General features: G+C 39.1%; 1 protein-coding gene across 2 annotated transcripts in view; it reads right to left on the minus strand.

Moving 5' to 3' along the window:
* Positions 1-27450, minus strand: part of UBE2Q2 (ubiquitin conjugating enzyme E2 Q2) — a gene marked incomplete at both ends in the record, with an annotated part of 78141 nt that overhangs the window by 36050 nt on the left and 14641 nt on the right. Inside the window, 4 exons of one of the 2 annotated variants that reach the window (XM_080692592.1) lie at positions 1832-1916; positions 3842-3982; positions 9492-9548; positions 22387-22491. In XM_080692592.1, the coding sequence (XP_080548718.1) occupies positions 1832-1916; positions 3842-3982; positions 9492-9548; positions 22387-22491 (388 nt within the window). The remainder of the gene's footprint in view (positions 1-1831; positions 1917-3841; positions 3983-9491; positions 9549-22386; positions 22492-27450) is intronic. The other variant, XM_080692593.1, reaches the window with a different exon arrangement.

Below are 27450 nucleotides of genomic sequence, written 5' to 3' on the forward strand. Positions count from 1 at the left end.
AATTCAGACAGGCATGGTGGTTCACACCTGTAATACCAGTACTTGGGAGGCTGAGACAGGAGGATCGCAGTTTTGAGGACCACCTCAGCCATGTACTGAGATTCTTATCAACCTAGTGAGACCTTGTTTCAAAAATAAAAAAAATAAAAAATAGGGCTGTGATGTGACTTGGAGGTAGAATGCCCCTGGGTTCAATCCTCAGTACAAAAAAATAATAATAAAAATAGAATCCTTATTTTATAAAAAATATTCCTTCAACTATCTAGGACATCTTTCCAAGTAAAGAGATAATTCTGTTGTCAATATTTTAATAACTCTAGTAGTCTATAGACTTACCTTAATTCAACCAATTCTACCTAATGTCTGACTGTTAGAGTTTTAGCAAGTATTAAAAAATGCTAAAAACAAGTTAAGTGATTACTTAACCTTTAAAGATAAAAACCAGGCAGGCATGATGGCACACATTTATAATCCAGTATTTGGAAGGCTGAGATAGGAGGATCACAGGTTTAAAGCCAGCCCCAGCAATTTAGCAAGGGTCTCAGCAACCTAGTGAGACCCTGTTTCCAAATAAAATCAGGCTAGGGGTATAACTCAGGGGTAGAATGCTTCTGGGTTCAATCCTCAGTACAAAAATAAAGGTTAAAAATGATCACTCAAATATTTAACTGTCTAAGTTTCTACAGATAAAACTTTCAGACTTCTTACAAGAAAAGCTATTAGGATATCCAAACTTCTAATAACTCAGAAATGAGTTTGGCTTATTTTGTACTTATAAAGAAAAAGGGTATTTGATTTAAGCAATTCTAATAATTTTTATTTGATCACTGAGAATTCTTGGATGGATCATAATACTATCTTTTCAAACAAATTAAAGTTTAGTTCCTTTATTTCTTCAATACTCTATCAATATAATAGAAGTTTACTTTAGAGAGATTCCACAATATTCAAATTTTACTGAGTAAGAACACACTCAACTCAGAATGCTTCCCTTAAAAAATCCACCTAACACCAGGCGTGGTGGCGCACGCTTGTAATCCCCGCGCTTGGGAGGCAGAGACAGGAGGATCGCGCAGGTTCGAAGCCAGCCGTGCTGCCTTAGAGACCCTGTTTCCAAAAATTAAAAAAAAAGTATAAAATAGGTCTGGGAGTGTAGCCCGGACGTAGAAGGGCTTCCAGGAACCCCAATACCACCAAAAAAAAAAAAAAAAGATCTACCTATATAAAAAGTAATGACTACCCCTATCGTAAGAGCTGATTATGTTGTTTATAAAAAAAATTAAAATGAACTTGGCAAAAGTCCTTTCTTTGTATAATGAAATATGTTTTTAATCTTATTTACTTTATAATGCAACATTACTCATATTTTTGCCAAAAAATAAAAAGCATCAGTTAAACATCAAGAAGAAGGAACAAAAAGATATTTACATATATGTTTATATGTGTGTGTATTTTTTTGTGGTAGTAATGGTAGGATTAAACCCACAGGTGTTCTATCTCTAAGCTACATCACCTTGCCCTTTTTATTTTAAAACAGGATCTTGCTAACTTGCTGAGGCTGGCCTCAAACTTGCAATCCTCTTGTCTCAGCCTCCCAAGTACTGAGATTACAGATGTGCACCATAAAACAGTTTTATTTGAATCCAAAAAAACTAACTCATTCTATTTTTCCTCCTACATCTTTTGGAACTTGGATTAAAATTGAGTTTCACATCTCTAAAATAAAGTTAATAAGTACTTCCATTTCTATCCAGTTTAATCATAAGAAACGCCATTATCTGAAAACAAGAGCAAAAGAACCACAGAGTAACAAAGATCCAGAAGTCCTTACCTGTTTTATAACTCTGTGATCTGTAAATGTCCCTGAGCTCTTTCATAAGTCTATCTGAAGCTTGCACTGACCCGGACACCGCACCCTGAAACATAAAACTCACTGTTTACAGGGCCTGTGGAGTCAAGTAATTAGAGACTGAAGGTATTTTAACCTGATATAAAAGTTACAATTAGATTATAAAAAAGAATCACCACTCCTTTAGAAGTCAAACAAAGCTCAATTAAATGCAGGATTATGAAGTTTCAAAGGAATATAAAAATTGGGAACAAGTCTGGTTGATTTAGTATTATCATCTGTTCTGGGGAAAAAATTAAAAAGTGTAGCCAACATCTCCAGATCACCATGGACTCCACGATACTGTAGAATTTAGCCTGTCCTTTCCAAACTCCAATTTTAGAAAATACTAGATCTTCACCATAACACATTATAAATTAAAAGTGCCATTCATAGGACGGCACATAAAACGACTGCACTGATGGTCTAGCTGACATCTTAAGCAAGTGAACATGTGTGCTTACATGCAACTGGTTCCCATTCTGTTCAGCTACAGGACTTCTCTAAAGATCAAAATGCACCAATATCTCACCCTAAGTCTGAATAGGAATGAAATTATTCTTTGATCATATAAAATTGCATTCAGGTAAAATTTAAAAATTTTAAAGATAGCACTACACTTTGAGGGAAAAAATAGTTTACAAAGGTATTACTACCTAGCTATGTGATCTTGAACTGGTTTAGGCCCTAGTTTTCACATCTATAAAATATGAAAAGTACCTATTTCATACTGAAGATATAAAAACTAACTGAGAAGATATAGAAAACATAAAGTACTTAATATTGTGTTTACCACCATGTGAGAGTGTTCACTAATTTATAGCTGTCCTGACTACAACTCATACTAACTGGAGTCAATCATAAGACACACAAACTTATTTTGTAATCTCAGCATTTGGGAGACTGAGACAGAAGGACTGAGGTTCATGGACAGCCTCAGCTACTTAGTGAGGCCCTTTGCAACTCAGTGAGACCCTGTTTCAAAATAAAGAATAAAATCGGGCTGGGGATGTAGCTCAGAGGTAATATGTCCCTGGGTTCAATATTCAGTACTGCAAAATAATAATAAATAAATCAAAATAAAGAATAAAAAATAGGGCTGGGGGTCTAGCTCAGATGTAGAATACCCCTGGGGTTCCATCCCCAGTACTGAAAAAAAAAGTACCAATTATTATATTAAGTAGGATTGAAGGAGGGAGAGTAATCTATCAGTTTACAACTCTTGGCATTTGCTTACATAAAAATACATTTCCTATGTTTGCCCAAGACAAAGTCCTCAGATTTCACGAAATGATAAATATCTCTAACACAAGGCAGGAGGTAGTCAGTGATCATCATTTGATGTTTCCCTTCTCTGTGCACAGTACGTGAACACCCAGACACACACACGCACGCATGCACGCACGCACACACACACATTTATATATGCACATACACATATTCACACATTCTCATTTTCAGAATAGTCATCCAAAAAGTATGTCTTGTCTGTCCACACTTTAGAGTTGAAGAAACAGAAGCCACAAAGGCATGTATGTCACCAAACTATATTCACTTCACACTCCTATCCTGTTTCACATAAAGAAATGTAAAGTCAAAAGAGAAAAGTTTATTTTAGTTTGGTCAGAACAGGATGAATCAAAGGTCAGATTCACGAAAGAGAAAAAAAATATAAATAGTACTTTGTGGGAGAAACTAAATCTAAATATATAGATCCCACAGGAGGAGGATAAGAAAAGAAGCATGCGCGGTCTGGAAAGGAGACATACGCCAGGCCTGCGGGTGGCTCCAGGATGTGAAGAGCAGATAAATTGGGTAGAAAGTGGCTGCTGATAGACGCACCACCACGAAGGCAGGAGAGGAGGAGGGCACTGAGGTGAGAATCTCAACCAATTGCCCGACATTACTGTAATTACTCGCCCACCCAAGTCCAGGTTCTATTTACACACTTACATTTAAATGGTCTTGCCTTTGAGTCTTCCTAATTTTCTCTAATATTGCCAAATTTTCTTTTTCAATTCCTTCATCCTCTGACTTTTTCCCATTAATAGGCTCTTCTTCCTTCATCTCATAGTGATCCAAGTCTTCTATATCCTACAAAAAAGGGGAAACTTGTTTATTCAAATTAATTTTCTTCAGTGGTTTCTTATGCCAATTATTCTTGACTAGAATAAAATGGGATGAGAAAAGAGACTTATCCATTCTATGGGAAAGGGGAGAAGGCTCAATATTCATTTCAAAAACTCCTCCTATATATCCTATATTTTGTTTAAAAGCTGGACAGTGCATAAGCAGATCTGACAGTTATAAAGTCATGACTATTACCAAGTACACTATCGTAGAAATCTCCCATTACCAAGAATCTTTTATGTGTGTGTTTGGGGGGCAGGGACAATAGTCTAGTTAGGTTGCCCAGGCTGGTCTTGAACTTGTAAATTCAAGCAATCCTCCTGCCTCAGCCTCCCAAGTACCTGGGACTACAGGTGTTTGTTACCACAGCATGCACAAGAGGAACTTTTGAAACAGTTTAGTAGTAGGTATCAAGAATATTAACTATTCATACTTTGTTCCAAAACTTGACTTCTAGAATTCTATCCGTGTATCTGTGTGTGTGTGTGTGTGTGTGTGTGTGTGTGTGTGTGTGTGTGTGTGTGTTTACTGGGGACTGAACTCAGGGGCATTCTAACTCTGAGATACATCCCTAGACAAATTTTCTTTTTAAACAGAGTCTCATTTAGTTGCTGAGGCTGGCTATAAACCTGCAATCCTCCTACGTCAGCCTCCTTAAGTACCGGGCACAATCACACCCAGCTCTAGAATTCTATTCTAAGACTAGACTAAAATGTTAACACCGATTTAGGTATAATGATGCTTATTTCATTCTAATAACCACAAAAGCAAACACAAAATCTGCAAATGAAAAAATAGCAAATCAGTTAATTCAAAAGAATACTAGGAAGCTGGGCGTGGTGGTGCATGCTTGTAATCCCAGCATTCCGGAGGCTGAGGCTGAGACCGGAGGATCGTGGTTCACGGACAGCCTCAGCTACTTAGTGAGGCCCTCTGTAACTCAATGAGACCCAGTTTCAAAATAAAGAACAAAATGGGGGGGGGGGGGCTTGGAGGTATGAATGCCCCTGGGTTCCATCCCAGACCCGCAAAAAATAAAAATAAAAAATAAAATACAATACTAGGAGGCCATTAAAATACCAACATAATTATGTCATCTGTATCAATAAAAACTTTGAAGTGAAAAATACAGAATAAAGAGTATGTAGAATCTGAATTATACCAAAACAAGCATAAAAAAGAATGCCTTAAGCTGAAATATTAATAGCTGTCATGTCTGGAGGCAGTGTTTTTCCAAGTGTTCTGGAGTAATAAGCATCTACTAACTTTTATCACTAGGGAAAAAACGAGAAAAAGAATTCTAACACTGCACCTAAACCACATCTTTACCATGCCATTTTGTTCCCTCCTTTCTCAGATCATCTGCTCTTACACAGACACAAATCTAAGCAGAATCTTTTAACTGTAGTTTTTTAAGTATCTTACTGTTCTCTACTTCAACTGCCAAAATCTCTAAAATAGAATACTTCAGACATACAATCTCCATTTTGTCAAGCAGACTAATTCACTGTGATTTCTGGGCCAGGCTGAGGATTACCTCTACCCGGTTAATGATCACCTTTTACCCAGATTCAATGGGTCTCCTTCTTGGAATGCTTTATCTTCAGCCCCTTTTACATTCTGTTCTTATTCAGATCAGTTTATAACTCCAGCTCTGATCTTCCTTCCTATCCTTAACTTCCTTCAGAGCTCTTGTGAATGCCCTTAATCCTCTATCTCTTCCTCATATACCTCAACCTAAATCAATTCTTATCTGCAAAAACTCCACCTTAATCCAATCAGTACATAGAAAATAGAATTATTATCCTTCTAAAACAATATTCTAAAACATTATTCTCACAGGGTATGGTGACGCAGCTTGTAATCCCAGCATTTGAGAGGCGGAGACCAGAGGATTGCGATTCTCCCAGCCTCAACTACTTACTTAGCAAGGCCCTTTGCAATTCAGTGAGACCCCATTTCAAAAAATAAAAAAGACTAGCCGGGCGTGGTGGCGCATGCTTGTAGTCCCCGCGCTTGGGAGGCTGAGAAAGGAGGATTGCATGAGTTCAAAGACAGCCTCAGCTACTTAGTGAGGCTTTCAGCAACTTAGTGAGACCCTGTTTCCAAATAAAATATAAAAAAGGTCTGGGAGTATAGCCCGGAAGTAGAAAGCCTCTGGGTTCCACCCCCAGTACCATAAAAAAATAAATAAATAAATAAATAAGACTAAAATATAGAACCAGGGGTATAGCTCAGAGGTAGAATGCCCCTGGGTTCAATCCCCAGTACCACACAAAAATATAAATAAATAAATAAATAAATAAATAAATAAATAAATAAATAAATATTCTCAGGTAGGCATGATGACGCAGACCTATAATCCCAGCAATACTTGGGAGGCTGAGACAGGAGAACTATAGGCTTGAAGCCAGGCTCAGAAACTTATTGAGTCTCTCAGCAAGTTAGTAAAACTCTGTTTCAAAAAAAAAAAAAAAAAATAGGGTTAGGGAGTGTAGCTCAGAGGCAGAATGCCCCTGGGCTCAATCTCTAGTACCCACACACACACACACACACACACACACACACACTATTCCCTACTTTTTGGCTTTTCTACAATAATCATACCAAATATAAATGTTTGTCTTCAATTCAAAACGTTTTATTTTTTTAATTTTTTTTATTTTTATTTTTTTGGTGGTACTGGGGTTCCTGGAAGCCCTTCTACCTCCGGGCTACACTCCCAGACCTATTTTTACATTTTCATTTTTGGAAACAGGGTCTCCTAAGCCAGCGCGCACGGCTGGCTTCGAACCTGCGTGATCCTCCTGTCTCCGCCTCCCAAGCGCGGGGATTACAAGTGTGCGCCACCACGCCCGGCCAATTCAAAACTTTTAACCCTCTGTCTTTTCTGGCCAATCTTGCTTTCCATGACACAAACACATTAACCTTTCTTTCCAAAAAGGGCTGCCATCAGTGCCCCAGACACACCACACCCAAGGCATTCTGGGCCTTTCCCACAGCCTTATTTTAGTAACCTGGGCTATCTTCTTTTTACCTACCCTAACATGATGTCTCTAAAGCCGTCTCCTACCTTTTAGAGTTCCGTAAATGTTACTGTCCCTTTTTATTTTGTGAGAAAAATGGAAAAGGACATGGAACTCCCAAGTACAATGTCTATTTCACTGTACACTAGACCCAAGGAAAAGGTTTAATATTTTCATGCAGTTTATTCCACCTAAGTTAAATTGCATAAAACATTAAAACAAACTCTCTACCCCCCAAAAAATCATTCTAACTGAAAAATTTAGGGGGGTGTAGGGGGACACTAGGGATTGAACCCAGAGCATTCAACCTCTGAGCTAGGCCCCACGCCCTTTTTTAATTTTTGTTTTAAAACAGGGCTTCACTAAGTTGCTGAGAATCTTGCAAAACTGTGGAAGCTGGTCTCAAATCTGTGGTCCTCCTGTCTCAGCCTCCCAAGTACAGGATAACAGGCATGTACCACTATATCTGGCTTAACTAGATAAGTTGTTTAAGAATTATTTTACTCCTAGACTCACAAAATAAGCCTACAACTATTTCTTTAGCTTTGAGTAAAAGTATATTTTAGATGAAAATCTTACAAATAAGTCAAAAGAATGAAATAATAAGAGCAAAATAGGAAAAAAAAAGTTTTAAAATCAAGACCATCAGATCCATATACTTTTTCTCTGATCAGTAAAGAGACTGTCCTTTGAAAGTTTGAATTAAAATTAAACCCAAAACTTCAGAGTCTAAAAAACCTCTAAAATTATGTCAGTGACTAACAACTAAATTGATAAGTTGGGTCCCTCCCCCGCGTGATCTTGCAACCCCGGAACCAGAAGTAGACATATCACGAGATTCCAGGTTCCTCAAGACTCCAAACATCGTAAGACTCTGGATGTTGCTAGAGAATCGGCATGCCTATAAAACAGCATACCTCCGATCCACCACGTGACTCAGCCGGCTGATCAGGACTATGCGAAACTCTCCAGACTCGTGGCCCATCGGTCCCAGATGGCTGACTCTCCGGAGGGTGCCGGGTCCGAATCAGCAGTCTCTGATAACCCGATTGGTGTTTTTGCCTCCCTCCTAAGCCCCCTAACTCTATTTTCAACCTAACACAAATGTCTTTAGAATTTGCACTACTAAATTTTCTATGGTTAAATATGTCTTCTCCAAAAATCACCAACAGTAGGATGATAAAAGAGGCAGGGGCCTCTAAGAGGAGATTAAGCCTGTAATCCCAGTACTTGGGAGGCTGAGACAGTAGGGCCAGTCTTAGCAATGTAGTTGAGACTCTCAGCAACCTATCAAGACCCTGTTTTAAGACAAAAGGGGGTGGGGAGGGGCTGGATGTTGCTTGGTAGTTAAATCTCCAGTACCACCAGAACAAAAAATTAAAAAAGAAGAAGAAAAAAAGAAGTGACTAAGGCACAGGGTCTTTTCTTCATTAATGGGATTAAGATAAAATAGGCTTCACATGCCTCTGGCTAGCTTGCTCTCACTCCTTTCTGCCTTCTTCCCTGTGAGGATACAGAAGACCTGCAACAGATATCAAATGCTAGCACCTAGCTAGACACGCTGGCACAGGCCTAGAGTCCCAGTGCTTAGGAAGCTGAGACTGAAAAATCACAGGTTCAAGGCCAGCCTCAACTGAGGCCTTGTTTCAAAGTAAAAAATAAAATGGGATTGGTGATGTAGCTCAGAGATAGAATGCCCCTGGGTTCAATCCTCAGTATGTGTGTGACACACACAAAAAATAAAAAGCTAGCATCTTGAACTTGGCCTTTCCAGCCTTCAGAACTATGAGAAAATAAAATTCTGATTTTAGAGACTACCCAGTAGCCAGTATTCTAATTGTAGCAGCACTAAACAGACTAAAGTTCTTGGTGATTTTTCAACAAGAGACAGTATAATTTGCTTCTAGCAGGTTTTAATGGTTTGAATTTAGAATGTCCCCCTAGCCCTCACATAAACAAGGTAGCAATGTTGAAAGAAGGGGCTCCTGCTATGAAGGGGCCCTAGGGATCATATGTGGGTCTCCGCTCCTCCTGCTCTCTCCCTCTCTGGCCTCCATCAGCTAAGACAAGTGTACTGCCGGTTCATAGCCAGCTTCAGCAACTTAGCAAGACTCTCAGCGACTTAGATCCTGTTTAAAAATAAAAACTATAAAGGCTAGGCCTGGTGATGCATGCCTATAGTCCTAGTACTTGGGAGGCTGAGACAGGAGGCTCAGTAACTTAGCAAGATCCTATTTCAACATAAAGTAAAAAGGGTTGCCAGCATTACCTGGAGGTAGAATGTCCCTGAATTCAATCTCCAGTACCAAAATATTCATTAATTAAAAGGGCTATGGGTGTACTTTGGAGGTAGAATGACAGGAGATGTGTGGGGAGGGGTTCAGCCCCTCAGTACCCCCCACACAGACACTTATGAAATGCTATTCTTCCATAAAAAAAAAACCTACTTCAGCCATCTCTTCTTCCTCCTCCTCCTCTGAAGTCACTTCTTCTGTTGTCCCATTCTGAAAGAGAGGAACAGTTGGCCAGTGCTACACAGAACAGACACATGCCTTGTACATCAGGACACTGACACCACAATTCAGGAACAAACTATCAATCAGCTGTCACTGCAGTTCTATTCACAGACATCTTATTAAATTTAAACATTTATCTTTACGTCCTGTTTAACAGATGCCTTAGAAACAAAAGTAATCAAATATAAAATAAAACTAAAAAATCTTGAACAAAATCTAATCTATTTATTTCTTGGTACTAAAAAAACTTTACTTAGAAATATATTGTTCTAAGAAGAAAACATATTGTTTTCAATTTAAAGGCATGCTAAGATATACAAATAAGAGTAGCAATTACGAATTGCATTTCTTACTTATGCAGAATTTATTCAGTTTGAATTCCATAAAACCATTTTTTTTTCTTTGTGGTACTGGAGGTGGAACCCAGGGGCATTCTACGTCTGAGCTACACCCCAGCCCTATTTTTTATTCTTTATTTTCAAACAGGGTCTCAATGAATTGCAAAGGGCCTAAGTAGCTGAGGCTGTCCTCAGACTGCGATCCTCCAGTCTCAGCCTCCCAAATGCTGGGATTACAAGTGTGCACCACCATGCCCGGCTTCAATTTTCTTGTAAGTAAGTAGCAAAAGGCTTCTTTTGCCCTTCCAAAATACAAAGTTTCTTTTAATTATTTTTATACTGCCTTTTGTGTGTTGATGCCCCTCATTTCCTTTCTTATCTACAATGACCACTTATTAACCAACGTTTTGAGGGGCTTCTCCTGAAAATTTCCCAAATAGTCCCAGGGTAAACTGAACTCATTTTGTCCATGTGGCTTTCCAGCCAGGACAGGTAATGGCAGTCACCTAGGCAGGGCAGCTGTAAGGATGCTTAAACATAATCTAATTTAAAATTAAAAAAATTTTACTTATGTAGCCATATATATGAATTCAGTGCCTTTTGTTTATAAGTATTCTGAACAATTGGTTCCTTAAAAGTCTTCCTTTTTAACTTGAAAAGCCTGAATCTTCATATTTATTCAACTATCTTACACATTTAAAAAGGTCAGATATAGCCAGGTGTGGTGGTGCACACTTGTAATCCCAGCATTTGGGAGGCTGAGACTGGAGGATCATGGTTCGTGGACATTTTCAGCTACTTAGTGAAGTCCTCCACAACTTAGTGAGACCCTGTTTCAAAAAAATAAAAAACAAAAAATAGGACAGGAGGTGTAGCTCAGAGGTAGAATGCCCCTAGGTTCCATTCTCAGTACCACAAAAAATTAAAAAAAAACTAAAAAAAGGTCAGATGTGCTATAAATGGACACTTCAAAAAACTAAACCTTAGCCGGGCGTGGTGGCGCACGCTTGTAATCCCCGTGCTTGGGAGGCGGAGACAGGAGGATCGCGCAGGTTCGAAGCCAGCCGCGCTGGCGTAAGAGACCCTGTTTCAAAAATATAAAATAGGTCTGGGAGTGTAGCCCGGAGGTAGAAGGGCTTCCAGGAACCCCAGTACCACCAAAAAAAAAAAAAAAAAAAAAAAAAAAAAAAAAAAAACTAAACCTTATAATCACTACTTCACTTTTAAAAAGCCAGTTTTCTTTTTAAAAATATGCTATTTACTACTGAACACTATAAGACAAAATTCACAAATTAATCTGAAGGTGTTTTAGGAAGGGCTTTCATACCAGTTTTGACAAAGTTCAAAAAACACGAGACAAATTTCTAAAGCCATACCATAAATCTTCAGGATACAGTGTAGACATGCATCTCTAACATAAAGGTGGGCTTCTGTTAGTACTCTAAGCAGAATATCTAAACAGATATCTAAAACATCAAGAAACTTGGGTTCCAGAGACAAGTCAGATCAACAAAGATCTCAGCAGTATCTAAACATCTGTTCTTAGTTACTCTGATAGCATAATTCCTAAGAAAAGAAAACCATCCTCTCAGAGGATATAGCCGCTGGATTAGTGGGCTGGAAAGTTTCATGTACACACACACCCATTCAGAATAGAATTATATTTGTTTTAAATCTGCATCTCTTTAGACATTTATTTATTGCCTAGAAACAGAATTAGAAAAGGAAGCAAACAGCAGCTCCCAAAATGTCATGATTCACACTTTCTTCGTTTTCCTAAATTATACGTCCTGTACCAGACTATTTTGGATATCTAGCCTAAAAGTCCCACCCATTAGTTTGAGTGCATTAAATGAGCGAGAAAGCATTTCTGAAATACTAATTTGAGAGCCTACTCCAGAGAATCTGTTTTTAAAAAGCTCTTTAATCCGGGCGTGGTGGCGCACACTTGTAATCCCCGCACTTGGGAGGCTGAGTCAGGAGGACTACGCAGGTTCAAAGCCAGCCTCAGCTACTTAGTGAGGCTCTCAGCAACTTAGTGAGACCCTGTTTCCAAATAAAATATAAAATAGGTCTGTGAGTATAGCCCGGAGGTAGAAAGCCTCTGGGTTCCACCCCTAGTACCACCAAAAAAAAAAAAAGCTCTTTAAGTTGACTGACGTGTAGCCTCGTCTGTGACCATCAATCTAGTCTCTGTCCTTCATCTTACAAATGAGAAAGTTGGGCAACAGTCCTCCAAAAGTATAAATAATTTAACAAAAGCACAAATCCCTTTGGGCTGCAAAATCCTAAGATGAATTTCATTTCAAGATGTGGCCTGGCCTTCTCTTCAAAACCCCAATGAAACGACAAAGGAATTTTACAATAAAGAATTAAGTTCACTGCTGTACTAGAAAAACACAAGAAAGATGCCATCCGTGAACCAAAAGTACAGGAACACATTAGAAGACATAGAACAGACAGCTGTTCTTGAGAAAGTCCACCGAACCCAGGTAGTGGAGGGGCAGCTGGGATAGGACGGTTTTTCAGACAGTCACATATTCTTCGCCATACCTGTCCCAACTACAGTTGGTAAGGACCACTCCCTTCTATTGAATGCCTACCTTGATAGCCTCGTACCATGGTGTCAGACCAGAGAAGACAGAATGTTGATAACACAACACAGCAGCAAAACCTCCTAACAAACTGCCTCTTCCTTTCAGTAGGGAGCTAGCATCTCCCCACTGAAGAGTGACAATTCTGAGGACACCGAGATCAACAACTGATACTGGCCAATTAGCAGACAACCAAATATCACCAGATACTTGAAAAAACTGACACCATGAAAGGTGCCGTGTCAAACAAGCCAAACAAATGACACATTACTAGTGAAGGAAACAAAACCAAACAAAAACATATAATGAGAATCTTCAGCAGCAATTGAGAAGCTATTATATCTACTAAATAAACAGATTAGTATGCAAAGGACAAGACAGTTATAATAAATAAAAATAAGATTTTAAGGAGAGGAAAAGAGAACTATTAAGGTCCAGAGAGAACAGTGGACTTGACTAAACTAAACTGAAGATTAGGAAAACCAAACTGTGACACTCATTTAGAATATGGGGGGGAAAAGTATGGGGGGGCAGAAGAAATGGAAATAAAGAACAGTAAGAAACATGCAAGATAGAAATATGGAGATATGATGTTCCTCCAGAGGCTACAGGTAAAGAAATAAAAAGCAATAAGAGACAACTGCTGCCAAGCTAGACTGCAGAGTATTAAGTGCTCTGAATGGTCTAAAATACTGAAACATAAAACCCCAACTTTGCAATTAACAAGAAAACCATATCAACTGCCAGAAAATAAAAATATATATATATATATATATACAGAAAGAAAAATCAGACATGTACCAGGCTCTTCATCTGTAACAATAAGTACTAGTAATAAAAGTGTAAAAACTGAGCCAGGCATGGTGGCGTACACTTGTAATCCCAGCATTCAGGAGGCTGAGACCAGAGGATCATGGTTCGCGGACAGCCTCTGCTACTTACTTAGTGAGGTCCTCTGCAACTTAGTGAGACCCTGTTTCAAAATAAAGAATAAAAAATAGGGCTGGGGCTATAGCTCAGAGGTCGAATGCCCTGGGTTCCATCCCCAGACCCCCCCCCCCACACACACACACACAAAGTGTAAAAACTGGAAAGCAATTCAAATAAAAATCTTAGAATTCTATAACTAGCTCCTTCAAGATAGAAGCCATAACTCAGTGCATTCACCACTGGACCCTCCACAACATAGGAGAAACATCTGCTTTATAGAGTCAGATGTTTGTTAAGTGAATGCTAAAACTTGAAAACAAGTATTCAAGGAACACTCTTCAAACCTGCCATAAACATCCCCACAAACCAAACCCTTTCAAAAAATAAAGGATATTATTCAGGAATATACTTAGAGAGTGGGAAGGCATATAACACAAGAAATAGCAATAATCAAAGTAAACAATAACACTAAAAGCTAAGTCTAAGAAAATGCTAATAATGCAGCTGAGAGTCACAGGTCATGTTCTCCAACCATACTAACAAGCTAGAAGTAATCCAAAAGTCACCTGAAAATGTTTGGGCTTTGTTTGTTTGAAGTTCTTTCTCTAGATAGTTACTGTCTTAAAGTTGACCCTTGTGAGCCAGGCGTGGTGGCATACCCTTGTAATCCCAGCATACAGGAGGCTGAGACCGGAGGATCACAGTTCGCGGACAGCCTCAGCTACTTAGTGAGGCCCTGAAACTCAGTGAGACCCAATTTCGAAATAAAAAATAGGGCAGGGAGTGTAGCTTGGAGGTAGACTGCCCCTGGGTTCCATCCTCAGACCGCCCCCCAAAAAAAGTTGACCCCTGTGCCCTAGTAAACCAACTCCTAAGTACATGCCCCAGAGAAATGATTGTACATAAGTACCAAGAAATAAAAACAAGAAGACTTATAGTCTTCTTTTGTTCTTCCTAATAGCAAAAACTGGAAGCCCAAATATCTATGATCAAAAAGATAAATGTTAGCCGGGTGTGGCGGCACACGCTTGTAATCACAGCATATGGGAGGCTGAGACAGGAGGATCGCAGTTCACAGCCAGCCTCAGCTACTTAGCGAGGCCCTTTGCAACTCAGTGAGATGCTGTTACAAAATAAAGAATAAGAAAATAGGGCTGGGGGTGTAGCTCTGAGGTAGAATGCCCCTGGGTCCATCCCCAGACCTGAAAATAAATAAATAAATAAATAAATAAATAAATAAATAAATAAATAAATAAATGGTAAGGGTGTAGCTCAGAGGTAGAATACCCTGGGTTCATTCCATCCCCAGATCCAAAAAAAAAAAAAAAAAAAAGATAAATTTTATGGTATGACCAAACAATGAAATAAACAGAACAATGAAAAGAACTCAGCTACATATGAATATAAATGAATTTCACACACAATGTTGAGAAAAATACATGAATACAGATGGTATGACTCTTAATATAAAGCTCAAATACAAGGCAACTTTCAGTTCTACTGTACACGGATTGCACATGTGAGTGATGAAACTGGAGAAAAGTGAGAACTGCTGCCTGGGAAATGGCGACTGGCCGGAGCCTGCACAAGGCTCCCTGTGCCAGCAATGTCCTGTTTCTCCTGGCTGGTGCTAGGTAGTAGCTTCCAGGTATTCACTGTGTTACATGCTATACAAAGCTTAGGTTTTAGGTATTTTTATACATGTTATGTTCCACAATAAAGTTTTTTGTTGTAGCCGGGCGTGGTGGCGCACGCTTGTAATCCCTGCGCTTGGGAAGCTGAGACAGGAGGATCGCACAGGTTCGAAGCCAGCCTCAGCTACTTAGTGAGGCTCTCAGCAACTTAGTGAGACCCTGTTTCCAAATAAAATATATATAAAAAATAGGTCTGGGAGTATAGCCCGGAGGTAGAAATCCTCTGGGTTCCACCCCCAGCACCACCAAAAAAAAAAAAAAAAAAAAAAAAAAGTTTTTTGTTGTTGTTGCTTTGTTTTGTTTGGTGGTGCTAGGTATAGAACACAGGAGCATTCTATCTCTAAGCTACACCCTCAAGCCAACTTAATTTATTTTTCTTATTTTGAAACAGGGTCTCTCTAAGTTGCTGAGGCTAGCTTCTAATCTGCAATTCTTCTGTCTCAGATTCCCAAATATTTGGAATACAGGTGTGTCCCAACACACCCAGCTCACATAAAGCTTTATTAATCAGACTAATGTAAAAAAATGAAATAAAAGTACTGAGAAAATACAAACTGTTCAAAACTATACTAAAATGTTAAACTTGTGCAATGAAGTCAGAGTACTCAAAGAAAAGTAAACTCTTACATATATTTATTTAAAAATCAATTTAAGCCAGGCGTGGTGGCGCACGCTTGTAATCCCCGGGCTTGGGAGACGGAGACAGGAGGATCACACAGGTTCGAAGCCAGCCACACTGGCTTAAGAGACCCTGTTTCCAAATTAAAAAAAAAAAGTACAAAATAGGTCTGGGAGTGTAGCCCAGAGGTAGAAGGGTTTCCAGGAACCCCAGTACCACCAAAAAAAAATAAAAAATAAAAAATAATAAAAAAATAAAAAGCAATTTAAGTCACACTGGTCTACTTAAGTAGAAAAAGCAAAACAAAAAAGAAGAAAAATATGGGCAAAAAACTAAAAAGAAAACACACTACATTCAGAAAACAAAACTAAGAGCTGATTCTTTCAAAAGGCCATTAAAACAGAAAAGCCTCTGACAATATCAAGATAGAAAAAACAATGTCAGAAGCATATCAGACTCAAGGTTTGTTTAAACCAGGGCTTCTCCACCGCATTAGTACATAGTACATATCAGGCCAGATGTTTCTCTGTTGTAATGATGTGCACTGGAAGATGTTTACTAATATTCATCTACCCAGGAAATGCCAACAGCACACCTCTACCTCGGCCAGCGATGACAACCCAAAATGTCTCCAGATAGTTTCAACTGTCCTAGAGGCAAAGTTGAAAATTACTGGTCTAAACTCCTAGATCATAGAAAGAGGAGGTAAGGCTTCCAAGTCATAGCCCTGACACAGAAATGAAACAATCTGAAAGGAAACAAACAGAACTGGATTATATTTAGAGTGAAAGTAAAAATCCAAAAATAAAAGTGTTACAATATCATTCTAACAGTGTTTATTATGTAACAAGATTAGGACATTTTGTTATATAATTTACAAATTATGTTATATCCCTATATAGAACATATGCACAATCATGAAAACCAAGTTCCCCTACATGTACTATGTCTACGAAATATCATTAAGTGAAAAACGTAAGTTTCAGATATCTCAGAAAAGGAAATCTGAAGAATTTATATTTCTCCTATCTTCTCTTTTTCTTGAGGCTCCACTAAAATTACAGTTAAGAATAAACAAGCCGGGCGTGGTGGCGCACGCTTGTAATCCCCGCGCTTGGGAGGCGGAGACAGGAGGATCGCGCAGGTTCGAAGCCAGCCGTGCTGGCGTAAGAGACCCTGTTTCAAAAATATAAAATAGGTCTGGGAGTGTAGCCCGGAGAAAGGAGGGCTTCCAGGAACCCCAGTACCACCAAAAAAAAAAAAAAAAAAAAAAAAAGAATAAACAGTATATGAACACATAACAATAAAAAAGAATAAAGCCAGGTGGTGTGCTGCATGCTGATAGTCCCAGTACTTGGGACGTTGAGACAGGAGGATCATAGCTTTGAGGCTAGCCTTAGCAACTTAGCAATACCGTTTCAAAGTTAAAAAAGAGAGAGAGAGAGAGAGAGAGAGAGAGAGAGAGAGAGAGAGACAGACAGACAGACAGACAGAGAGAGAGAGCGCGCGCGCGAGCTGGGAGTGCAGCTCGGAGATAGAATGCCTCTGAGTTCAATCCTCAGTACCACCCCCAAAATCACCTACATTAGAAGATTACAGTAAACAGAGAAAAAACAATTAATGGAATGAAATAAAGGAACTAGTTAGTGGGATACCAGTAATAAGGAGGCTAATTTGTCCCACAGCACCCTGCAGGAGCTCTCACCCTGCAGGACTGAGATACTGTGTAATATCTCACAGAGGAGATATTACAGGAGGAAGGGTGACAGGTAGGGCTGAAAACCAGAGAGACTAATCAAAAGCCTATATGCAGAACACATTGCCCAGCCCTGACACACCTTGTTTTCCCCTCGCCAACAGAACTCAGGAAAAATCTACCCCCACACAAAAGATCACTAGGATTTTAAGAGATACTGAGTCTTTCCAGACATCATTTATTTCTATACCAAGAAATAGAGGAGAGGGAAAAGAGACTGGAAATCAGCACAAATTCACACTAAAAACTATTAGGTGACAAATCTCGACCACAAGGAACTCCAAATCAGTCATTCAGCACCTCTCTCTGAGTGAACCAAAGAGGAAGGGTATATTAAGAAAGGTATTTGTCTTTAAGAAGGAAAACAAGACAAGATAAACCAAAAAATATTAAAGAGAAAATAGAGATGCTAGGGAGAAGACAAAAGAGTATCAAAATAATTCCTTGAAGATACTTGGGAATATATCACATTTCTAAAACCAAAATGGAGTGCTAGAATAAGGAATAATCAAAAGAAAAGGTTCTTAGAGCTATGGTTCCACCTTGAAGATGGCCCCAAATGAACTACATCTCCTGGCTTGCACAGACTCCTGCAGTCCCATCCCATAGTAGACAGAGGTTGCCCTGTGACTTGCTTTAACCAACAGAACATAGAACTGACACTCCAGGTATCTGGCAGCTTCCACTCAAAATTACAATTCTCACTATGCTCCTGAAGAAGGAAGAGAGGCCTCATGAAGAAGCCCTGGATGAGATGCCACATTAGGAGAAAGGCAAAGCACAGAAACAGCAAGGTGCCAGACACGCGGGTGAAGAAGCCATCCTGGATGTTCCAGTGCCATCCACCAGTTCCACTCAAGTCACCACACGTCGAGAGCCGCCAATGAGACCAACAGAAAAGCTACCCAGCTCAGCCTGGGTAACTCATCCAATTGTGAGACACAGAACTGATGTTGTATGGCATTAAGTCTTCAGGTAACAGGGTAAGCAATGATAAATAACCAAAACAAAACTTAAAGTTATTACTGGCCAAGTAAAATTTTCAAAATTTGGAGAAAAAAAAATTCCAGAACTCCTCCCCCTCCCCCTCCCCCTCCCCCTCCTCCTCCTCCTCCTTTATTTATTTATTTATTTATTTTTATAGTACTAGGGTTCCTGGAAACCCTTCTACCTCCGGGCTACACTCCCAGACCTATTTTATATTTTTTATTTGGAAACAGGGTCTCTTAAGCCAGCACAGCTAGCTTCGAACCAGCGCTATCCTCCTGTCTCTGCCTCCCAAGCGTGGGGATTACAAGCATGCGCCACCACGCCCTGTGCTTCTTCTTCTTTTTCTTTTTTTTTTTTTTTTTTTGGGCGGGTATGGGGATGAAACCCAGGGGCATTCGACCTCCAAGCTACACCCCTTGCCCTATTTTTTTATTCTTTAATTTGAAACAGGGTCTCACTAAGTTGCGGAGGGCCTCAGTAAGTAGCTGAGGCTGTCTGCGAACCACCATCCTCCAGTCTCAGCCTCCCGAATGCTGGGATTACAAGTGTGCACCACCAAGCCTGGCAATATTCCAGAATTTAAAACTAAAAGAAAATAGAGATAATATATGAGGTACAAAGACTCAAACCAAAAGTTAATTTAGAGCCAGGCATGGCGGGCACACCTAATTTAGAGCCAGGCATGGCGGGCACACCTGTAATCCCAATACTTGGAAGGTTGAGACAGAAAGATCCCAGGTTCAAAGATAGACTCAGCAAATAGTGAAACTCTCAGCAACTTAAAAAAAAAAGAGAGAGCTGGGGGGGTGGGGGGTGCAGCAATGGAGGTAGAATGCCCTGGGTTTCATCCCCAATACCACAAAAATAAAAAATAAAAATAGTAAGCATTCCAAAAGACACAAATGGGAAAAAAAGTTAACACAAAAAATTTGTGTGTGACAGAGAGAAAAAAAAAAAAACGTATCCATTCTGAGGACTCAGAACAATGAATGAAAAAATAACTAAGTACACCACTATGACATTTCAGTACATCAAGGAAAACACAAACTCCAAAAAGCTCCCAGAAAGAAAGTCATGTATAATGTATAAATGATTAAAACTCTGAAAAGTTTCAGCCTTTAAAACCATCACTGGCTAGAAGACAACAGCACAATTTTAGAAATTCTAAGGTAAAATTATGTTCAACAAAGAATTTTAAAAATCAACTGAATCATTAATTAAGTATAAGGGCAGAAAATAATAGTACTTAAAAATTATTAGTGATTTACTGTGCACCAGATATTGTTCTAAATGATTTATATAATGCCAAGTGTGGTGATGCATGCTTTTTCTTTTTCTTTTTTTTTTTTTTTTTTTTGGTGGTACTGGGGATGGAACCCTTCTACCTCCAGGCTACACTCCCAGAACTATTTTATCTATCTATCTATCTATAGATAGATAGATTTTTTTTTTTTTTTTTTTTTTGGTGGTACTGGGGTTCCTGGAAGCCCTTCTACCTCCAGACGACTACATTCCCAGACCTATTTTATATTTTGAAACGGTGTCGTAAACCAGTGTGGCTGGCTTCGAACCTGCGTGATCCTCCTGTCTCCGCCTCCCATCGCGGAGATTACAAGCGTGCGCCACCATGCCCAGCTGACTTTATTTATTTTTTTTTGGAGGGTCTGGGGCTGGAACCCAGAGACATTTGACCTCCGAGCTATACCTCCTGCCCAATTTTTTATTCTTTATTTTGAAACAGGGTCTCACTGAGTTGCAGAGGGCCTAAGTAGCTGAGGCTGTTCACAAACCGCTGTCAGTCTCCCAAAACTGGGATTACAAACGTGCGCCACTACGCCCAGCTCCAGCTGACTTTTAATCCCCGTGCTTGGGAGGCAGAGACAGGAGGATCCCGCTGGTTCGGAGCCAGCCTCGCTGGCTTAAGAGACCCTGTTTCCAAATAAAAAAAATATAAAATAGGTCTGGGAGTGTAGCCTGAAGGTAGAAGGGCTTCAGGAACCCCAGTACCACCAAAAATAAAAATAAAAATAAATAAATAAATAAATAAATAAATAAATAAATAAAAGCTAGCCTCAGAGCCCCACATGGTGGGTCACGCTTATAATCCCCAAGCTTGGGAGGCTGAGACAGGCAGATAGTTCAGGTTTGAAGCCAGCCTCAGCTACTTAGTGAAGCTCTCAGTAGCTTGGTGAGACCCTGTTTCCAAATAAAATATAAAATAGGTCTGGGAGTGTAGCCTGGGGGTAGAAAGCCCCTGGGTTCCATCCCCAGTACCATACCAAAAAAAAAAAAAAAAAAAAATAGCCTCAGCAACTTAGTGAGGCTCTCAAGCAACATAGTGAGACCCTGTTTCCAAATAAATAAAATCAAGCTGAGTTCTTAGAGGAAGAATGCTTCTGAGTACAATTCACAGTACCAAAATAAAAAAATAAAAAAGATTACACATACTGACTTATTTAGTCCTCATAGCTCCCCCCATTATAATATAGGCACTACTGTTTCCCCCATTTTGTAAATGTACAGAAGGGTTATATGATCACCCCAAGGTATAAGCTAGCGAGCAGAAGGATCAAACCCACTGTGGTCTGGCTCCAAAAGCCAACTCTGGACCATACTTTTTCAGAAAGTAGAACTCAGAAAATGCCCCACTGATTCATTCTTTCTCAGGCTTTTACTTGAGGATGTACTCAGGCAAAATGCAAAAGAGTAGGTGTGCCAAGATAGGTGGCATAAGATACAAAACAACAGACCTACTCTAGGACAGGAGACATAAAAAACCTTAAGGTGATGCTGTGCAGCCAGCCCAAAGGGCAACTCACCATGGCTGGTACAGAAGAGCCAAAGGTCCCAGAAGAAAGGGATCACAGAAAGGGGTCAGTCATTAATTCATTCAATTTTGCAGTACTGAGGATTGAATCCAGGGGGCTTTAACACTGAGGCACATTCCCAACCCCCTTTAAGTTGCAGAGGCCAGTCTCAAACTTGCAATCCTCCTGCATCAGTCTCCCGAGAAGCTAGGATTACAGACATGGAACATAGCACCTGACTTGAACATTGTGTGTGTGTGTGTGTGTGTGTGTGTGTGTGTGCATGCGTGCTAAAGATTAAAAGATTAAATCCAGGGGTACTCTACTTCTGAGCTCCATCCCAGCCTTATTTTATTTTTTTGTTTTTGAAACAGACTCGCACTAAGTTGTAGAAGGCCTAAGTTGCTAAGGCTGGCCATCCCTATGATCCTTGTCTCAGCCTCCCAAGTACTGGGATTTCAAGGGTGCGCCACCATGCCCCACTAAACATTTTAAACTAAAAATCATTATTATAGAAGAAATTGCAAAACAAGAGGCTGTACAATAATAGTGTAATTTTTGGTGTAAAATAATAAACTTTGCACTACAAAGTCCTAAAGATAAGCTAGTAACTGTTCAGATGTTTTAGGAAGCAATATTTTAGGAAAAGTGGGTAAATAAATAATGGTATAAGAGCTAAATCCTCACTTATCAGAGAAGTCAGTAACTGATGCCTAAACAGGCTGTTGTTTAGAGGAAATGACACTTGTGTTAGGCCTTAAGCAGTACACACGGACTTAAGGAGACCGCATTCCAGGTGAAGGAAATGGAATAGCAAAGGCAAATAATCAATGAAGCAAGGAAAATTTATGAAACCAGAAATATTAACAACAAACTATGGGCTGGGAAAGCAGTTGTTTGCCTACCAGAGGAATACAAGCAGTTGCAAAGAATAAAAAGATTATTTTTAATACCTAAAACAAAACAAAGCAATTCAATAGGAACATAAAAACTAATTCTAAATAAGTTTTATAATAGTAAAAAGAAAATAATCCTAATTTTACTTTTGATTGAGACAATTTATTTCAGCTCTTGAACACTAGAGAATTTTTACTTTACCTGACCCGTGGGTAGTGGTTGATCTAGCATCTCAACATCCAGGTGCTTAGGAAGGTTATATAATCTGCAGAGTTCACATATCAACCACTTCAATTGCTGACGAAGCTACAAAACACATTCAGTAAACAAGCATTATGTTAAAGAGCCCTTAGAAGACATGAAAAATGCTACAACTACGGTAATCAATCCAGAAGGAAATGAAAAAGTTTGTTACTGCTCAACTGCAACCTATGGACAGAATATAGACTTTAAAATATTTTAAGGACTGTTAGTATAATAAAGTTATCATTAAAAAACAAAACAAAACTTGCTATGGCTCAGGTCTCATTGTTCTCTGATCCCTAGCAGAATACCTACAAAAGGCAGAGGACAGAGCTTCAGACACTGCCCAATTTCGAGGTGGTTGCTAACTTCTTTCCTTAGAAACTTAAAACTTCAATCAAAAGAACATTAATGCACCAATGAGGCCTCAAAAAATAGGAGCATGGGCCGGGTGTGGTGGCGCACGCTTGTAATCCCAGCATTCAGGAGGCTGAGAGCTGGAGGATCGCGGTTCGTGGACAGCCTCAGCTACTTAGTGAGGCCCTCTGCAACTCAGTGAGACCCGGTTTCAAAATAAAGAATAAAAAAATATAGGGCAGGGGGTGTAGCTTGGAGGTCAAATGCCCCTGGGTTCCATCCCCAGACCCGCAAAAAAAAAAAAAAAATAGGAGCATGTTGTTATACATATGAAATAAAATTATATATACCACAGTCATAGTCATTTAAAAGTACAGAGGCAAACGTGCCCTACTAGACAGCCCTGGGATACAGATCACCTGAGACATGTTATCCACCTCCCAACCCCCAAGTTTGAATCTCCCCATCTGTAAAACATAGAAATTAAAGCTTTCTCAGAATGGTAAAGACTAAGTGAAACTTTCTGTGAAAATATTTGATGCTTAGTGGGCTCTTAAGTGCCTATCAGGAAGAAAAAAAATTTCACCAAGAAAAAGCGCCTTCCATGTTTAAATCCAAATTGAATTATAAGCACATTTATTTTAAGCAAGTAAGTGAGCTGAATTATGGACACAATTGTGTTTTTTCATTGTTTACTTTTTTAAGTATTTGTTTAGCAACTTCAATTTAAGAATGGTCAGTCTCACTTCAGGACGTTTCCTGGATGTCTCTGACCAAGAAAAAAGATGAAGAGGAAGATGCAGGCTTATAAAGGACTATGAAATCAGACACAGAGTTAGAATGGGTTAAACCAAGCAAAGAACGAGACTTTCCAAAGTGGACAAAGGAGCAAGAGGAGCTGAGGAAGGCGGGACAGCAACTTAGAATCACACAAAACCCTCACATGAAAAGGAAGCAAATGCTCCACTGCGGGTCTGTTCTCTCTCCAATGTCTGGTCTGTGCTAGGTACAGGAGGAGGAGGCAGGTGATGGGAACACAGGCCTGGACACTTGGGCCTGGCACAGGCAGAGCAGCAGGAGCGCTGCGGGAGAGCAGCAGCACAGTGGAGTCTGGCCTGCAGCAGGAGCACAGGGCGGTACATCGCCCAGGAATTTCAAATTTATACTCCACCCCCAAAAATGGTTTCTGAAGCATGGGAGAAGAAACTAAGATCACAGGAAAGGACTTAGGAAAAATTCAGAAGGCAGATGAGCAGGTCTTTGAAACTTATTCATTTGGAGATTTAGGAACAGATATATGTGTAAAAAACAAAAAACAAAAACAAAATAAAAAACACTAAAACTCTAAGATCATTCCCAGGTTCAGGTACAGAAGACAAGTTTCATTATTTCATTCTGTCCCACTCACAGTCACGGAGAGTAGAACACGATGAGGTGGTAGAGTGCTGGAAGGCAGGTGAGGGTAAACTGAGATGTAAGGACCTGAAACACCTGTGGCACACTGAATTGAGACTCCTAAGACATATATGATATACAGACACATGCATGGGTTTGAAACTCTGGAGATAAAAGTTTAGCTAAAAGCATAAACTTGGGAATCCCTGCATTGCAGGCCATGACTTAAGTAATAAAAATAGAAGAGGTTATTCAGAGAAAGCACAGAGTAAAAGTAGAAGAGACATACCCAGGTAGATGAGCTCAGAGAAGATCAAGACAAGGAAATAGATAAAAACAGGAGACAGTGATCTGGTGAGAGTCCCCATTAGATGATCAATTCTCAGAGAGAAAAATGCCTTGTCTTTTTACACCCACCATTTATCATACAGTCTTGCACAGAAGCCAATCAATATTTTTAAGAGAATTCTCAACCTCTCCCCACTCCTCTTGTACTTAGGACTGCACCTGGGGTTGGGGGGTAACTCCAGGCTACACCCCAGCCCTAATTTTTTATAGTTGAAGCAGGGTCTTGCTAAGTTGCTGAGGGACTTACTAAGTTGCTAAGGCTGGTCTTGAACCTGCGATCCTCCTGTCTCAGCCTCTAAGTATTGAGGTTACAGGCATGTACAATAAAAGATATTTTTCTGTGTTCTACTAAGTTTTCTGTATCCATCCAAGAAAAAAAGTATGAAACAACCAGAATATAGACCCTGACAACATTATACACTAAAGGAGCCTGATAACAGACAGTATTCATCTTTACTTTTTCACTTAACGTATCTTAGTATCTTAATGTGCTCTTATGGAAGGATTAACTGCATTCTTTTTAACTGCAACAGAATATTCTATTATGCAATTATATACCAAACTTTTATTTAGCCAACTCTTTATTGGTGAACACTAAATAAATCTTTATCAAGTGGAAGAACATTTCAACAAGGGAATAATAAGCAGTATTGATATGCTGCAGAGGCCAATTTGGGAACTAAAAAAGGAGCCACTGGATTGGACAACTAGGAGATACGTATTAGTGCAACAATGAAGACAGAATCCAGATTGTGATGAGTTAAATGAATTTAAAGTGAAAAACTACCGCATATTCTCTCTAGAAACTAGGCCATGAGATATTGGCAGAAGCTGTAAGGTTTTTTTTTTCATTGAAATATGTTTACTTTTTAAATATAATTTGGCTCAATTTTATATCATATTTAACTTCATAAGCATCTCTGATGGAACATTTTAGACAATGAAAAGTAGCTCCACTCATGTCTTCTCTTATAGAGGTTTCCAAAGGCAACTCTAACAGGAGGGGCAGTGACAGGACTGTGCCCACCCCTCTCCCAGGTGTAAACCACCCCACTACAGATGTGAACATGCCTTTAACTTCTAATTTTATCCCTATGGTCATAGTTCTCCATGTCAACTTTAACTCTTAAGGTATCTTCAAACTGATGTTCTTCTGTTCTTAGTTTTAAGAACAGATGTGTTTAAATCATCTATAATTCATTTTGACAAAAACTTGGGTTAAAGACTCTGATTTCCCCAAATGGTCAATTCTCCAAAAACTACTTACTGAAAACTACTTATTGAAAACCTATCCCTTCGTTACTGAATTAAAAGCGCATCTTTACTTTGTTTTAAATTCTCATTTGCAGATGCGCATGGTGGCACACACTTGTAATCCAGTATTTGGGAGGTTGAGACAGGAGAACTGAAGATTCAAGACCAGCCTTACAATTTGGTGAGTCCCACTGCAACTTACTAAGATCCTGTTTCAAAACTAAAAAAAATAAAAATAAAAACAGGGTTGAGTATGTGGCTTAGAAGTAGAATGCTCCTAGGTTCAATCCCTTGTACCAAAAAAAATTTTTATTTGCATGACTTTTTCCAAACTTCTACTGCCTTTATCAGTCTGGTCCAAAGCCAGTACACAGCACTTTATTTAACAGCTGGCTAGGCAAGTATCTAATTATTATTTTTAAACTTTTATTATTTTCTCTTCAAAACAAACTCTAGAATCATTGTCAAGTTCCAAAGAAAAATCTGCTGGATTTTTGCTGACACTACATTAGATTTACAAATTAACAGACCATATGGAAATAACTGACATATTTTTAACATGGAATTTGTCCATCCAGGAACACTGTGCCCACCACACCAACTGACCGTTCCTTTTCTATAAGGACTTTATGACATCATAGGAAAATACAATGATAATATTTAAAAAGATATAAGATGCGGGAATGGTGGTCCATGCCTATAAGCACAGTACTTGGGAGGCTGAAACAGGAGGATAGCAGGTTTGAAGCCAGCCTCAGCAACTTGGCAAGACCCTGTTTCCAAATAAATAAAACTGGCCTGGAAGAATAGCTTGGAGGTAAAAGCTATTTTCTGGGTTCAATTCCCAGTACCACAAAAAAAAAAAAAAAAATATATATATATACACACACACACACACACACACACACACACACACACACACATATATAGAGAGAGATAAGTCTATATAGAATGTGACTTTAACTATTTAAACACATGTATAAAGATGCATATATTTTACCAGCAAAGAAAAAAAATCTGGTAAAAATAGCCATCATATCACTAGTAGTCATGTTCAGTAGGGAGATTTTAATTTTCCTGTTTTGGTTAGTGTATAATACTTTCCTCACCATGGGCACTTAGAAGTTTATAATCAACAAAAAATAATTTTTAAATTTCTAGAAAATGGAAAAAGATACATTTCTTTTACACAGTAGTCCTCCTTTATCCCCAGTTTTGCATTCTGCAGTTCCAGTTACTCCAGATCAACCACAGTCCAAAAAAACATTAAATTAAAAGTTTTAAGAGAAAAACAATTCAAATACTTATTTCAGTATGTTGCTATAATTGTTCCATCTTATTATTGATGTTAATCTCTTACTGTACCTAATTTATAAGTTATCACATGTATGTATACAGAACATAAAGTAGTAGTATCCACTTGGAGTATGTCTTGGGACATACTGCCCACAGATGGGGGGGGGGGCTACTATATATTAAAAAATAAAATGGCAAATCCTTAACACTAATGTTGGTGTCATTCCATCGTTAATCCACTTCACAGCTGCCTTAGCTTTTTTCTACTTCCCACCTTAGCTAGTAATCTCTACCAAAAGTGCTTTCTTAGTTTAATGGTCAGAATGCAGGGAGGGAAAACTCCAAATCTCTAACCTAAAGATCTAACTAAGC

The sequence above is a fragment of the Muscardinus avellanarius genome (assembly GCF_963383645.1).
Source record: "Muscardinus avellanarius genome assembly, chromosome: 3".
Taxonomy (NCBI): Eukaryota; Metazoa; Chordata; class Mammalia; order Rodentia; family Gliridae; genus Muscardinus; species Muscardinus avellanarius.